The following is a 14,659-nucleotide window of genomic DNA, read 5'->3' as shown; positions in this document are numbered from 1 at the left end:
TATAAAAAAAAATCAGAATCGAATATAAATGTAAAAATAGAAAGAGAAGACGGAGAATCTGAATAGTAAAAATGCAAATAAAACAAACCTATTGTGTTCTATATGTAGAATGTTTCACTACATAATTAAAAATTAAAATAAATAAAAAATGATTTATCAAATTGCATTTATTGTGTTGCATTTAAACTTAAACTATACCTAAAAATTCATAAGACTATTGAAAAAAACTATTCTTTTCCTATTATATAATCTTGTCAATGAAATAATAGTGCAATTTTCAACTTTGATGTTATTTTAAACACATATTTTTATACAAAACAATAAAATTTATAAAAACATTGACATATTGAAAAAGGCGTTCATAAATTATAAAATTGTAATTTATAAAATTGTTGCAATGTATATATCTTTGTATTGTAAGATCTACTTTTTTTGAAAAAAGCTAGTAATGTTTTTAGATCCTGCAGCTGCTCTTTGTCTAGCTAATTCCTTTTTACCAGGAGCAATGTTTTTCTGTATCTATAAAAGAAAATTTACAGATATTTAAATTGCATAATCTTGTTTAAAAACATGATGTTGTAAAAATCGCCTATAGACTTTACAACGCCTTATAATTGTAAATAAAAGCAGATATGTTGCAATCTTAAAATAGAGAAAAATTGTTGATAAATTTTAGTTGCAAATTGATATTTATTATTAGTTATAACTGTAAAGTAACTGACCTTTTCAGGTTTACTTAATAAGTTCTTTGTCTTTGCTTTCAATGGGCTTTCTTCAAAGGAATCTCTTTTAAGTTTTTTCTCATTAGTTACATTTTTAGGACTATCTAGTTTGCGTTTTTTACTTTCTGTTTCATCGGGTATATTCAAATATTGTGCCAGTTTCTGTGAGAGATCTTCAGCAAGATATTCAGATACAATTCCATGCGCATATTTCAAATATTCTATTAAAAAAAATTAATGTTTTAATGTTGTATATAAAATATATTTTATTAATAAATTATTTTTCTTATAGATAATAATTTCAAGAAAATCGATTTTGATTTTGTCACATTATTCAATTAAAATATAATAGATATTGAGAAATTTTCAAATGTTTAATCTTATTCAGTTCATTATATTTTTTTTATTAAATATTGTAATCGTAATTTATAATTATCTTATTTTTTTACCTGTCTCTGTGCCAATTTCATATTTAGTACTCTTAACATAAGTAGCACTCATAGCACCTTGAGACACATGAACTCCTTTTTGCTTCAATAAATGTGCCACCTTTTCTACTTTTTTCTGCAACCACTTTAATGATTTGTCTTCATTAAACTTGAAAGCTTGTAATGATTTATCTCCTTTACAATCAGCAACTAACCACAATTTCAAATTTTCACATTGTGCAAGGCGATATGTTTCTGGAAAATCCTCGTCCCAGAGACATTGCTCTAAAGGTTGCGCCAGTTGTGACTATAAAATATTCATTTTTTTACATTTAAATACTAGATATTAATAATGTCTACATAAAGACATTAATTTTAAATAATTTTACTAATTAAAGTCCTATATTTACCTTTCTTAGGTACGGCAAAACTAAAAAGATTGGATCAATTGGTGTTGACAAATATAACTTGCCATCAGATTTGACATTATTGTCGATGAACCAAGCCCTTTTAGTTTCGTCAAAGATTAAAACTTCTTGCACTGTGAGATTACCAGGACTAAATACAAATATAGTTGGCTTATTAGAGGCTGGATGTCTAAGTTTCACAATCTCTGATTGAGCCACATTTGAGCTGTTCAGGCTATCTCCTAAAAAATATAAACATATTTATATATATATATATAAATATACTTAGAAACTATTTGTATATGTGACAAGTACGATTTGCCAGAGAGAATATTAATTAATCGCAAAAGTAATAACCAAACAACAATAAATTGTTCATAATCTTGTAGTTTACCTTTCATAAGAAATACCCATGTATTTATCGATGAGTGATAATTTATCGTTTTAGTGGACTTTTGTGATGATCCTTTAGCGCGCGGCATTTTCCCGCGCGTTGTACGTTGCATTGTTTCCTACGAGAGATGCGTTCCGTTCAAGGCATGCAACTTCAAGAATAAATCTCAGATGCACAGAATTTAATATACGCGTATTAAATCAAAAACATTCTTGCAGACGGAATCCGATTGTGTATGGAGCAATATCGAGCAAATAAAATCGTCGTTATAGGTTAAACGATCACAAATTACAAGCTACAAAGCGTTTCTGTTCCTAGATCTTATTTCATCATTTATATAAATCATCCTTCATTCGTAATTTTGAAAAATTATCAGTATCGCACAAAACAAGGTGATCATTAATTTATTTATTGGTGGCATGCATAAGATGGAACGCCAGGAGACCAGGATCCAAAATCCAAATGTGATTTTGTGGTTGACTGTGACTGGTTGATATGACACACATACGCAAGTAGTATAAATATTATTAATTGATCTATTTATTTACACATGCAATCACATATATTAAAATCATATTTTGTCATGATAAGTTTACAATTAATATATACAAATATGTGAACTAAACATTGTTATAATAATATACATAAAAAAACTGCATATTGTTATTCTAAAAATATAAAATCACAAAAAAAGAGAATAAATATATATACTTATAACTTCTTATAAATTTTATTTTTTTATGAAAAATAAAATTATATATACATGTATATATATAATATCACAATTTCCTCTTCTTCTTTTGTTATATCAGATTTTTAAATAGAAAAGCTGGAAATACATAAACAAGATAGAGTTATTGTTGAAAAAACGTAGAACTGACTAGATGTGTCAAGCTTTAAATACACAATCTTATATAAAATTCTTTACACGAAATACATTGGTGAATTTATCATTTTTTTATTAAATTCTTGCTGTACCATCTCCAAATTAACTAAATCACGTCTGGAAGTAGAAGAAGTCATAAGTTACTAATGTCATAATTGATGACCAATTTATATTGTGATCAATTGCTTACCCTTGTATTAAAACTTTTGCACGATATGCTGCCAAATGAGCGTAGTAAGTTGGCGCTGGGTAACTTACTGTTTTTGTGCAGCGCGCATACATATGACATAAATAATATGTCAATTCTTCTATCTCATCTTCAGTGTAATTAGAGTCGTTCCATATACATCTGTATTTGGTAGGCCTTGCAGTACCCTGTATATGATGTAACATTAACAGTATTAGTTTATTAAACTATATTTAATAATCGAAAAAATAAATGTTTTTATTGCATAAAATTGTGGTTACTCTGACATACTTAACTATAATGTTTTTTAAAATAGATTATTATAATTATTACAACTGTTTACATTAAGAGTATATTTCTTTCTAACATTGAAATATATAATTATATAAACAAATATATTTTTGTAACTAATAACATTACTTTAATGCTCTCGTGTGAGACGAGATAAAAATCGATGTGATTTGGGTGAGTAATGCCAGTGTCGACAATTGTGCCCGCTTCTACATTTTGTGGCTTTCTGCCGCTCTTTAACATCTGATCATCTATGGGGAAAAAACGCACGTGATGTCTCTTCTGGACAACTAAACAGGTAATTTGAATATCGGCCTTATGTGCCTTACATGCACGTTTAATAGCTTGTATTTCATAATACATGACTTGTGGGAATTGTCCTTCGCTAACTCCATCTCTATACATTAAAATATAAATATGCAATTGTAAATATATATATCAGGAAATATGATATTTTAATGTTTTAATAATTTACATATATATTAAACATGAAATTACACACCGATAATAGATGATTCTTTCTGGTAGACATGATGTTTTTTCTCGATAAATTACCAGTTGAAATTTTATTATTTCTTCAAGATCTGAGATTATTTCTTCTCTGGGTTGTAGAAGTTTATGCACAACATTATACTGGAAACCGAACGTATCACAACTTGCAGTAACCTAAATTAATAGTATTTCCATTAATGCATGTATATTCACACAAATGTTTAATAATTATGCTTACTGCTGCGATAGAAGGTGTATTCTCATCATGAGATGGATGAGTTACATCAGCACCCACAAGCATACAAACGTTATTAAAACATTTTGGTCTGATAAAGATAAAAAATAAAAAAAATTTTTTTTCGAGATTATTAAAAAGTATATCTTCGTAAAATAGTAAGGCACAAATATTACTCACCTCGTATAGAGTATATGGTTAATGCCGTTTAATTTCGTATTTATTTTTAATAGAATATTTCTTATTGTTGTTGTGCTCTTGTTATCTTCACAGATATTCTGATATTTTATACATTGTGTCAAGACACCTAGTTCCAACTCGGTGATCTGTTTAATCTTGTCTGTGTGTGTGTGTGTGTGTGTGTGAGAGAGAGAGAGAGAGAGACATAAATAATTTCAAATTAATTTATTTAGAATTAAAAAATATAAAAAATACTGTATACTCACTGTATATTGTGTCTGGAGAATTTGATATGACTACTATTATCAGTTTTAACGCTTTATTATTTTCAAAATAGTTTCTGATTTCTTCTGTTTTTTCTGGGTCCAAACTTTTGAAATTTTTAGTATTGGGCCTTTCTATCTGCATACCAACAAATTGCGCTGAACATAAAAAAAAAGTAATATATATAATGCAATATACATAATTAAAAATAGCAGTTTTTCGAATATTTTTAAATTTACAGTTGCACGAATTAACATATATTTTTTTTTCAAATTGTAGCTATTAAGTGTATTATTCGTACATTGTATTTTTAGGAATGTCACATAACACAAAACTTTAACATTTTAACTTATTTTTCATATACTTTACCAATCCTTATTAAATTTTCCATAAATACACACATATTATGATGTGCGACAAATTTGTGAGATTTATCCAAATTTATAATAGTCCATTCGTCATTTTTTAATCTCATAGGTTGCACAAATTTTTTCATATACCATTTTCCGTTATTTACAGGCACTTCTGCGTCAGCATATTTTAATGCTGGAGCTTTTAAGATTCTAGCATCCACTTTTTCCATTTCTGTGTCGACAGACAATCGAAACTCTTGCCTCATAGTAGGATCAATATTTACATTGATTTTATTGAACTACAAATAAAGAAAAAATAAATTATAATGTAATTTTTTTATATAACGATATTAAACCTGCTTTACCGCTTCTTTTATCCTTTGACGACGTTTAAGTGCATTCTCTGCTGCTACTGTAATCATTTTAGAAGTTTGTATCTTATTCAACTTTTTGACAGACTGACCAGCCATAACAGTACATAACTATAAAGATTTGAACAATATTTTAATTAATATTACTAAATCATTTGTAGCAAATATAAAAGCGGCTTACGCACTTCGGCAGGCAAATAAGTTTCTTTTCCTTGTGCGCCTACCGAAAGACAAGGTAAATTGGGATCACGCAAGATGTACTTGTAACGATTCTCAAAATATTTTCTTATTGTGATATCAGATCCATTATAAAGAAACTTATGTTCATTAGCATTTGGACCTAATCCATTTAAGTGATATGTCCGGGGCTTCAAACGAAATAGACTATCAGATTGTTGGGGCACTTCGTAAATCACTTTTACACCCTTCAAAAATTTAGCAATAGCTTTATTATTATTTTCTTTATTTTCATTATTCCTTTTCATTTCTGAATCAAGTTCATATATTAAGTCGGCAACCTTCTGAGGCGTGATGAATCCTTTATGAACAACTAAATAAAAAGATAAAAAAATATAAAAAATATTAAATATAAATCAACAAAGATATTTAATGTAGACACAGTTTACACCTTAAAATTCTTGTAAAAGCTTTAACAATGTGTGTCTAGATTTGCTAATTAATGATACTTTACCATCTATATTTAAATACATTTGCCAGCCAAGTACAGCGGATAAAAATCCGCCGCGTGCTGAACTTAAACCACCAGTTAAATTAGTTAGTGTTTCTTTTATACCAAGATCCCAGAACAATGATCTTCCAATCTATAATAATACATAACATTTTATATTCTATCGCTAGTATATTTTATGTCATATATATATGCGTTTAAACATGCGCGTATGCACACATATATATATGTCTGTGTGTGTGTGTTAAAGAATGGTGTGTGCACACACATAATATTGTTTGACTGTATTTTCCCGTTCATGAATTTATTATATATATATATATATATATATATATATATATATATATATATATCTTCTTTTTTAAATTCTATTGTAATTCTATTGTTCAAAATATAAATATAAATTTATAAACAGGAAAATACATTCAAATAATATTATATGCGCATACCATTCTTTAACACATAAATATATAATTAATTTATTATGAATCATTTACTTATTATATTAATATAAAAATTAATATATAAATTACATTCATAATTACTGTAAAATTACTATTAATTGCTTACATTCACATATTGTGATTCGGGTCCATGACGCATGATGATATCGAGAACTTGTATACCAGTTTGATCTCTGTCAACCTCATCAAGACCAGATCGTAAGTTTTTTATCCAGTTAAGATCGATATTAGCTACTTTTTTAAAGATAATTTTAAATATCTTCACATGTTTATCACATTGTTTATCACAATGTTTTTTACAATCCTGGATTTTAATATCAGTTTCCAACTATGCAAAATAATGAAAAAATTTGTCTTCTTTTTTATGTTAAAAGAAATAATAAAAAATTTATTTTTTTAGGTTAAAAGAAATAATAAAAAATTTATTTTTTTAGGTTAAAAGAAATAATAAAAAATTTATTTCGTAACTCCTATTTATTTTATAATTAGTGATGTAATAAATTCTTAAATTTATTAATGTGTATATAACAGATTGCATTATTATTAAAAAAATATTTACATATGTTATATATCACTTACATGACTGCCAAAAGGAAGATCTTTTGCACTGTATGCATTTTTTCTTCCATCAAATGCCGGATATCTGTTAGTAAAATGTTCACTTCTACATTTTTCAAAAACTTTTCTATATAAAGTTTTAGGAAACTTGCTTGAAACAGTAGATGTAATATCTACATCATAATGAACAGCATTAGTAAAATTTCCATTAAACTTAATTTTAAACATATTTGTCAAAACACTTATATGTGTTCCTTCAGCTTTTTTAACACCTTGCCTTTTCGGTATACAAGCTTGATATTGTTTCATTGTCGAAGATACTTTTTGTGTAATTTCTGTTTCTTGAGAAGTTTGCTTTAATGTAAGTTGAGATAGCTGAAAAAAAAGAAAAATGAAGATTTAAAAATCCTGTTTTAAAAAAAATTCTTTTGAATTGACAAAAATGATATAATAGATCTCAAAATCTATTTATAATAGATATTCTTTATAACTATATAAATAATTAACTTTATTACAATATAATATTTAATTGTTTTACCGCAGATATAATATTTTTTGTTGCCTGCTGCTGTTGTTTCGTATTGGATTTAGCCTTTTCATTATCTTGTTCTACAACTTGTGTTTGTTCATCATAGTTAGCATTATCAACTTCTGCTTCAAAATATTGGTGTGATTGAGTCTGAATTCCTTGCTGTTGTGGGCCCCTGATTCTATGTCGTTGGCCTCCCATTCTTTGTTGTTGATCTCTCATTTCATGCTGTTGAAAGAAACTATATTGCTGTTGCTGTTGTGATAAAACTGGAGGTACTTGTTGCCCGAATGTACTTTGCTGTAGGACTGGATTTGCTGGTACTTGATGCAATAGATCGTGTGATATTTGTGGTTGTAATTGTTGAGCCCGTGTTACTTGATGTTGTTGAAGTGAGTATTGTGGTACTTGCTGTTGTTGAGGTAGGCTATGTGATATTTGATGTCGTGATTGATTGTATGTGCTTTGCTGTAATCTTGGCCTTGGCGATCTCCATGAGTAGCTTGCTTCTTGTACCGATTGTCGATTTGAATTTAATACTCCATACGAGTAGTGTGGCTGCCATTCTTGGTTCCGTTCTACATTCCGTGAAGGATATTGATAATATCCTCCTGCATATGGATATGACATATATAAATTTTGTTGCCCTTGAAAATTTGATGTTTGCTGTGATTGCAATTGATGAAAGCCTTGTTGTTGATCACCAATGTATGAGCCTGATATTATATTTTGTTGTAATTGCCATGATGGTAGGCGCCGTGCTTCATTCTGCCACGATGGTAAACGTGATGGTCGCTGCTGTGAAGATGATAGTTGCCTTTGAAAATTTAATGTTTGCTGTGATTGCAATTGATGAAAGCCTTGTTGTTGATCACCAATGTATGAGCCTGATATTATATTTTGTTGTAATTGCCATGATGGTAGGCCCCGTGCTTCATTTTGCGAAGATGAATGTGATGGTTGCTGCTGTAGAGATGAATCTGTTGATGATTGCTGCTGTGAAAATGAACCTGGCAATTGTTGCTGCTGTGAAGATAATAGTTGCTCTTGAAAATTTAATGTTTCCTGCGATTGCAATTGATGAAAGTCTTGTTGATCACCAATGTATGAGCTTGGTTGTAATTGCCATGATGGTAGGCCCCGTGCTTCATTTTGCCACGAAAATGAATGTGGTGGTTGCTGCTGTAGAGATGAATCTGTTGATGATTGCTGCTGTGAAAATGAACCTGGCGATTGTTGCTGCTGTGAAGATAATAGTTGCTCTTGAAAATTTAATGTTTCCTGCGATTGCAATTGATGAAAGTCTTGTTGATCACCAATGTATGAGCTTGGTTGTAATTGCCATGATGGTAGACCCCGTGCTTCATTTTGCCACGAAAATGAATGTGGTGGTTGCTGCTGTAGAGATGAATCTGTTGATGATTGCTGCTGTGAAAATGAACCTGGCGATTGTTGCTGCTGTGAAGATAATAGTTGCTCTTGAAAATTTAATGTTTGCTGCGATTGCAATTGATGAAAGTTTTGTTGTTGATCACCAATGTATGAATCTGGTATATTTTGTTGCTGTAATGGCCATGATGATAGGCCCTGTGCTTCATTTTGCCGCGAAGGTAAATGTGATGGTTGCTGCTGTAGAGATGAATCTGTTGATGACTGCTGCTGTGAAAATGAACTTGGTGATTGTTGCTGCTGTGGAAGTAAATCTGCTGGTTCTTGCCACTGCAAAGATGAATCTGGTGACTGTTGCTCCTGTGGAAGTAAATCTGGTGATTCTTGCCGCTGCGAAGATGAATCTGGTGGTAGTTGCTTTGAAGGTAAACCTGATGATATTCATATGCATATTTATATGTATACATATTTTAAACAGCCTACATTAACTAAGTTTCCAGATTTGTGGTTGTCAGTAACATATATATTAATTCAACTATTTATTATGAAAAGGTTAAATATGTTTTTCTTTTCAAAAATAAGTTTCCCCTTGATTTTGTCTCAGAGTATACATGATAATAATAGCGTGAATACGTTATACTTTAAAAATAAAATCAAAACTTCTGTATTGGATTTTGTTTGTTATTATAACCTTGAAAAGATATCGTTATCATAACTTTGAAATATGGAACTACTTTTGTAGACTAAATATATTTTAAGAAGTATATAGATTTATTTATTTCAAATAATTTTTATATACTAACGTTTCTTTTTTTTCTTATATTAAATAATGCTTTTTTTCTTATATTAAATAATGCTAATATGCTATATAAATTATCATTAAGAAACTGATCAATTATATTGGATGATGCAACTTAAGTGAATAATCTATAAGCTAAGATAATTTTTATAACAATCACATATAATTACTTCACATACCTCTTTTACTCATTTTGTCTTAGTTTATATTCGTCAATATTTCTGAAAAATCACCTTCCTCAAATTAATTACTGGTGATACTATCAACGACTTTACAAGCGTAGTCACAAAGCTTTATTGCCGTCTATCGTCTTGCCTTTAATGCGGCGTCTACAATAGAGATTTTAAGCCATAAGCCTTAAGAAATTGACCAATCACAGTCGAGTATTCTTCTCATACTTGATTTTTCTCTCTCTAACTCATTGATACATATGTAGCAATAAATAATAATCCAAAATAATGTATTTTAATAAAAAAAAATATATATATAGATAAATTGTTAATAATATATTTAAAAAAGGAAAAAAATAAAATAATAAAAAGATAAATATAATTATGCTAATATACAATATATTACATAAATAATTATGCTATATGCAAAATATATTACATGAAATAATAGAAAGAGCAAAAAAAAAATAAAATATTCAAAAAATTAGACAGTATCAAGAAAACATATATATATATAATATTATAATTACAAATATAATTATATTAAATATCTGCAATCGCTTCGTAATCGTTTTGTATCAGAAACTCTGATAAATTACGCGATCATACAATAAATAACATATAATGTCATCTATTCCACCAAATAAGGTAGGCAGTAGCCATTAAATTGGGTATTTAAATAGTGTGAGAGAGAACAAAAGAGTAGAAAAGAGTAAGTAAGAGAGAAATTTAGATGGCGTTACTGGCCAACTTATTTATTTCGCGCATGCGCACTCTATTTTGGCCAACAAAATCGGGAGAGTTGCGCTACTGTATATAATACTGTGGTTCAGGCATTTAGTAATAATCAGCACAAGAATCAGTTACTTCTATAATATTCCGTATAATTCTAAATTTCTTGATTATTTACAATTCTTTCAGATTTTTTCTGTAGAATAAAAGCCGCTTAAATTTACACAAGCTGTGATTAATCGCAATTTAAGTAGGGAATTATATACATAATTTCCATTGTATAAAGAGAAGAAAAAAAAAGTGTTCATGATTTTATAATTATTTAGCAAACATGGGTATGTACTGGCATACTTAAATCTGCAAAATTATTTGAATATTGTATGAAAAAATTTTGACAAATAATACATTTTGAATCAAAAGAAAAGTATAACATTATTACATATTAAGTGCCATGTTAGTTATATTGTTCTTAATATCTTGATATATTATTATTAATACTAACCTTTTATTATGTTACAGCTGTTAGCAGTGGAGTCTCATTTGTGTTATCTTCGATATTGACAGTACTATTATTCTCTGGAATGCAAATGTATAAAATTTGGCTCGGTTCATCACAGTTGGGGACTGTATTGGGAGGATGGGTCGGATCATTATTGTTCATGTGTACATTAACTGCTGTGGGAAATCTTGAAAGTACTTTATTTGGAAAGTCTTTTCAACAGAAATTACTTCCAGAAGGCATGTATAGAAGTAGAATTTGCATTCTTTACTCAACATGAAGTGAATTATTTAAATTTACATATATAAAAGCAAGATAAACATATACATATAAAAACAATTTTTTTACGCACAGATATTATGTGTAACACTAATGTATTATTATTTTATTACAGTGGTTTTTTCACTGACTTTGAGCCTAATTGCTTCTGCTCTGATTCATCGTGTATCTACCACAACATGTTTAATATTCTCTATGATTGCACTTTATTATATGAATCGTATTTCTCAAGAAACATATGGTGTTTCTATACAAAATCCAGTAGTACATTCTAAGAAACGCAAATAAATAAGTATAAGAATTTTATATTTCATATACAATATATATATATATATATATATATATATATATATATATATATATATATATAATATAAATCTTCTTATACTTATTTATATTTTATATATATAGTATATATATGTTTATATATATATATATATATTATATATCATATAATAGTGCGCTTCGTATAAAAACTTCCAATTTATAACATAAATTATGTAATGTCAATCATATATATATATATGTGTGTGTGTGTGTTATTTGATATTCGTCAAGGATATATAAATGATGTGGTTTTTGTGTAATTTTTACTAAAAACAAATTTTAATATATTATTAATTTTGTATGTATGAATTTATTAATTTGTAATACATAAAAAAAATATTGACCAATGAAATATCCAAGTTAATAGAATTAATGTATGATTGTATATCATGATATTTACATCGTGAAACTTAATTAAATAATATGAAAATATATTTCTATTGCAGATTTTGTTTTTCGGTCTTTCTATGCTTTTCAGCTTCTTCCTTATCACTGAAATATTCAAACGATTCATCTGAATCTTCCATTTGAACTGCAGCATTTGAATGACGATTATCTATTACTTGTTTTGTTTGCTCGTTGTTAATATCGTGCTTAGGCATTACTTGTTTATAAATTGCCATCGCCTACAATATATGATACAAAACATTTTAATTATGCTATTATTAAATTTATAATGAATGATAATAGCAAAATAATAAAGGGTTCATTAAGTAACAAACCTGTGCTACAAATGTCGAAACATCTCCTACATTGCTCGGCAATATCAATGTATTATTAACTTTTGCTAATTTGTTGAATGCATTGACATATTGCTCTGCTATGATAAGCGCTGCCGCATTTTTTGCGTCTGTTGCACCAAGAGCATTTGCAACTACTTGTAATCCCTTTGCTCGTGCCTCCGCTACTGCTACTACCGCTGCAGCTTGTCCTGTAGCCTTGTTTATTTGCTCTTGCCTTGCAGCTTCTATAATAATAATAAAATCTCTATTGTTTTAAAAATAAAATATTCCTTGCCAAAATATATATATTTACGCAGAAATATAAATATATTCTTTTCAGATTATAGATTATAAAAAAAACAATGTAAGACTCTCGACTCGCTCACACTAATTAAGAATTATATTGAATGTAAGTAATACAGTACCTGAAGCTAAAATTTGTGCAAGTCGTTTGCCCTCTGCTACATTTACTTCAGCCTCTCTGATACCTTCAGATTCTAATATAGCAGCACGCTTCTTTCGTTCGGCTTCTACCTGCATTTGCATTGCTTCCTGCACCCGTGGTGGTAATTTTATATCACCTGGCATATAAATACAAATATTACATTAAAAATTTTTAAAACATTCTGTAGATAGAAATTTTCCTGATAGTATGTGAAACATTTTTATATTGTTATATTATATAATTATAAGAATCTTTCTAACTTACGTATCTCATATCGTAAGCATGTTATTCCCCAGGCACTACTGGCCTTGTTAATACTTTCAACAATAGAAACATTTAATTCTTCTCTTTCCCTAAATACTTTATCTAAAGATATTTTTCCTAATTCAGATCTCATGGTGGTTTGGGCTACTTGAATTACAGCAAATTCAGCATCCTCAACACCATAAGATGCTAGGTAAGGATCAGTTACTCTTAAATACAATACAGCATCAATATTCAGAGTTACATTATCTAAAAAAAAAGAAAAATAGAAAAAAATACAATTGTAAAAGTCATAATTAATATAGATATTGCACACAGATGTTACTAGAATTTATATATTTGATAATTATTTAATAATATAATTGATTATTATATTTAATAATTTATATAATTAATAATTATTTAACCACCTGATGTAACTGCACTTTGTTGTGGTACATCTATCGCTAATTCCTTCAAAATTTGTACATATTTTACTTTATCAACAACAGGAAGTAAAATATTTAAACCTGGGTCTAAAATTTTATGAAATTTCCCCATTCTTTCTACAATCCATGCCTAAATAAAATGTTCTGTTTCGAATTAAAGGCTACTTCAATCAAACTCCAATTAACTTGATCGGCAATCAATTCAACTGGTAGAAATTCCTACACACATCAAAATGTCTAACTATATAACATATCATTTCCAGCTTAATCTTTGTTTTCATATTTATATATCAAACAAAAGATTAATAATTTATATTATTAAAATAATATTAATAAAAATACAGATATTACTTGATAGATTATTTGCCGATTAAATTAATTAAAGTAGTTAAAGAGTGGTTCTAAGTATTATTTGTTAATTTCGCATATAGTTGTACTACAAATATTTACAAGTTAGTTTGACAAAAAGTGATTTAATCCTAGTAAATGAAAATTACACTAAAGTAGTATATAAGTAATTCGTTATAATTGGTATATGTTATGCAAACATATTGAGTTAAACAATTGCATACCTGTTGTTGAGGAACAAACATTACAACAGTGTTTATTGGAGTTAGTGGTCTATATCGAGAATTTTGAGTCGTCGAGCCAAACTTTTTATTTCTTACACTTACAAACGCGTGATCCTATAAAATGCAGTTTTTGTAAATTTTCGAAAATGTCCAGTCTTGCGTATATAACAATTCTTGTCAGCTATGACAAACGTTTTACCTTAATAAATCCGAAATTTCTTGCTAATACCATCGTACTATCAGTCGCTGCACGCTTATACATATTTGTTTAATTATGTTAAATTATTGTATACTCATAAAATATGAGAATATTTATAGGTTATGATGATTACGATATGTAGTGCAATGCCTTTGGAAAATAACCCGCCGTCGTCATGTTAGAAAATCTATAACATGACAGAAAAAAAATTCTAAATATTTCGTACGCCTATGGTAATAAGCAATAATATTTAATTGACCAATTAGGACAAAGAAAATTTTATTTTTTTGTCGTGATTGGTCAGTCAAACGATACTTTATTCCAAGGAGTAAATTTTAGAACGTAATCCATAGAAATTTATCTTTACACGCATGCCACACGTTAA

General features: G+C 28.4%; 4 protein-coding genes across 7 annotated transcripts; 1 reads left to right on the top strand and 3 right to left on the bottom strand.

Moving 5' to 3' along the window:
- Window positions 1-272: 272 nt before the first annotated feature.
- On the bottom strand, window positions 273-2,443 carry LOC138945121 (ribonuclease H2 subunit B). The gene is made up of 5 exons (XM_070316374.1): window positions 1,952-2,443; window positions 1,561-1,799; window positions 1,172-1,457; window positions 723-943; window positions 273-519 (listed from the first exon to the last, which is right to left on the bottom strand). The coding sequence occupies exons 1-5, from the start codon at window positions 2,061-2,063 to the stop codon at window positions 424-426; spliced, it is 954 nt and encodes a 317-aa protein (XP_070172475.1). The 5' UTR covers window positions 2,064-2,443; the 3' UTR covers window positions 273-423.
- A 285-nt stretch (window positions 2,444-2,728) lies between these two features.
- Window positions 2,729-9,967, bottom strand: LOC138945120 (protein argonaute-2-like). Of its 4 annotated transcripts, XM_070316372.1 has the most exons (16): window positions 9,817-9,967; window positions 8,985-9,269; window positions 7,459-8,060; window positions 6,942-7,295; window positions 6,469-6,690; window positions 5,902-6,031; window positions 5,396-5,760; window positions 5,205-5,321; window positions 4,856-5,138; window positions 4,489-4,644; window positions 4,223-4,382; window positions 4,046-4,133; window positions 3,818-3,981; window positions 3,445-3,712; window positions 3,028-3,212; window positions 2,729-2,954 (listed from the first exon to the last, which is right to left on the bottom strand). In XM_070316372.1, the coding sequence occupies exons 1-16, from the start codon at window positions 9,827-9,829 to the stop codon at window positions 2,876-2,878; spliced, it is 3,471 nt and encodes a 1,156-aa protein (XP_070172473.1). In that variant the 5' UTR covers window positions 9,830-9,967; the 3' UTR covers window positions 2,729-2,875. The 4 variants fall into 4 exon arrangements, with proteins under 4 accessions (XP_070172473.1, XP_070172471.1, XP_070172472.1 ...); XM_070316370.1 differs by having other exon boundaries at window positions 7,459-9,269; XM_070316371.1 differs by lacking the exons at window positions 2,729-2,954; window positions 3,028-3,212; window positions 3,445-3,712; window positions 4,046-4,133 and having other exon boundaries at window positions 3,824-3,981; window positions 7,459-9,269.
- Window positions 9,968-10,661: 694 nt separating this feature from the next.
- Window positions 10,662-11,629, top strand: LOC138944907 (protein KRTCAP2 homolog). The gene is made up of 3 exons (XM_070315977.1): window positions 10,662-10,874; window positions 11,059-11,277; window positions 11,433-11,629. Exons 1-3 carry the CDS (start codon window positions 10,871-10,873, stop codon window positions 11,603-11,605), a joined length of 396 nt encoding a protein of 131 aa, XP_070172078.1. The 5' UTR covers window positions 10,662-10,870; the 3' UTR covers window positions 11,606-11,629.
- A 224-nt stretch (window positions 11,630-11,853) lies between these two features.
- Window positions 11,854-14,466, bottom strand: Stoml2 (stomatin like 2). Its single transcript, XM_070315975.1, has 7 exons — window positions 14,275-14,466; window positions 14,076-14,189; window positions 13,486-13,633; window positions 13,076-13,324; window positions 12,792-12,947; window positions 12,367-12,611; window positions 11,854-12,270 (listed from the first exon to the last, which is right to left on the bottom strand). Exons 1-7 carry the CDS (start codon window positions 14,335-14,337, stop codon window positions 12,082-12,084), a joined length of 1,164 nt encoding a protein of 387 aa, XP_070172076.1. The 5' UTR covers window positions 14,338-14,466; the 3' UTR covers window positions 11,854-12,081.
- Window positions 14,467-14,659: the final 193 nt, after the last annotated feature.

The sequence above is a fragment of the Polyergus mexicanus genome, unplaced genomic scaffold, assembly GCF_030449975.1.
Source record: "Polyergus mexicanus isolate NDT 795.1 unplaced genomic scaffold, iyPolMexi1.0 SCAF_3, whole genome shotgun sequence".
In the NCBI taxonomy this organism is placed as follows: domain Eukaryota; kingdom Metazoa; phylum Arthropoda; class Insecta; order Hymenoptera; family Formicidae; genus Polyergus; species Polyergus mexicanus.
The sequence above is the reverse complement of the archived record's forward strand: the minus strand, read 5'-3'. Positions and strand labels throughout refer to the sequence as shown.

Excerpts from the sequence above, each read along its gene's own strand:
- LOC138945121 (XM_070316374.1), bottom strand. The coding sequence starts at position 2,063 with ATGCAACGTACAACGCGCGGGAAAATGCCGCGCGCTAAAGGATCATCA. Across the intron at positions 944-1,171 it reads TGAAATTGGCACAGAGACAG|AATATTTGAAATATGCGCAT; the intron begins GTAAAAAAATAA and ends TTTTTTTAATAG. Across the intron at positions 520-722 it reads TATTAAGTAAACCTGAAAAG|ATACAGAAAAACATTGCTCC; the intron begins GTCAGTTACTTT and ends TTTCTTTTATAG.
- LOC138945120 (XM_070316370.1), bottom strand. Across the intron at positions 5,761-5,901 it reads AATGTATTTAAATATAGATG|TTGTTCATAAAGGATTCATC; the intron begins GTAAAGTATCAT and ends CTTTTTATTTAG. Across the intron at positions 3,982-4,045 it reads ATACACCTTCTATCGCAGCA|GTTACTGCAAGTTGTGATAC; the intron begins GTAAGCATAATT and ends CTATTAATTTAG.
- LOC138944907 (XM_070315977.1), top strand. Across the intron at positions 11,278-11,432 it reads ACAGAAATTACTTCCAGAAG|TGGTTTTTTCACTGACTTTG; the intron begins GCATGTATAGAA and ends ATTTTATTACAG.
- Stoml2 (XM_070315975.1), bottom strand. The coding sequence starts at position 14,337 with ATGTATAAGCGTGCAGCGACTGATAGTACGATGGTATTAGCAAGAAAT. Across the intron at positions 13,325-13,485 it reads ACAAAGTGCAGTTACATCAG|ATAATGTAACTCTGAATATT; the intron begins GTGGTTAAATAA and ends CTTTTTTTTTAG. Across the intron at positions 12,612-12,791 it reads TGCACAAATTTTAGCTTCAG|AAGCTGCAAGGCAAGAGCAA; the intron begins GTACTGTATTAC and ends TTATTATTATAG.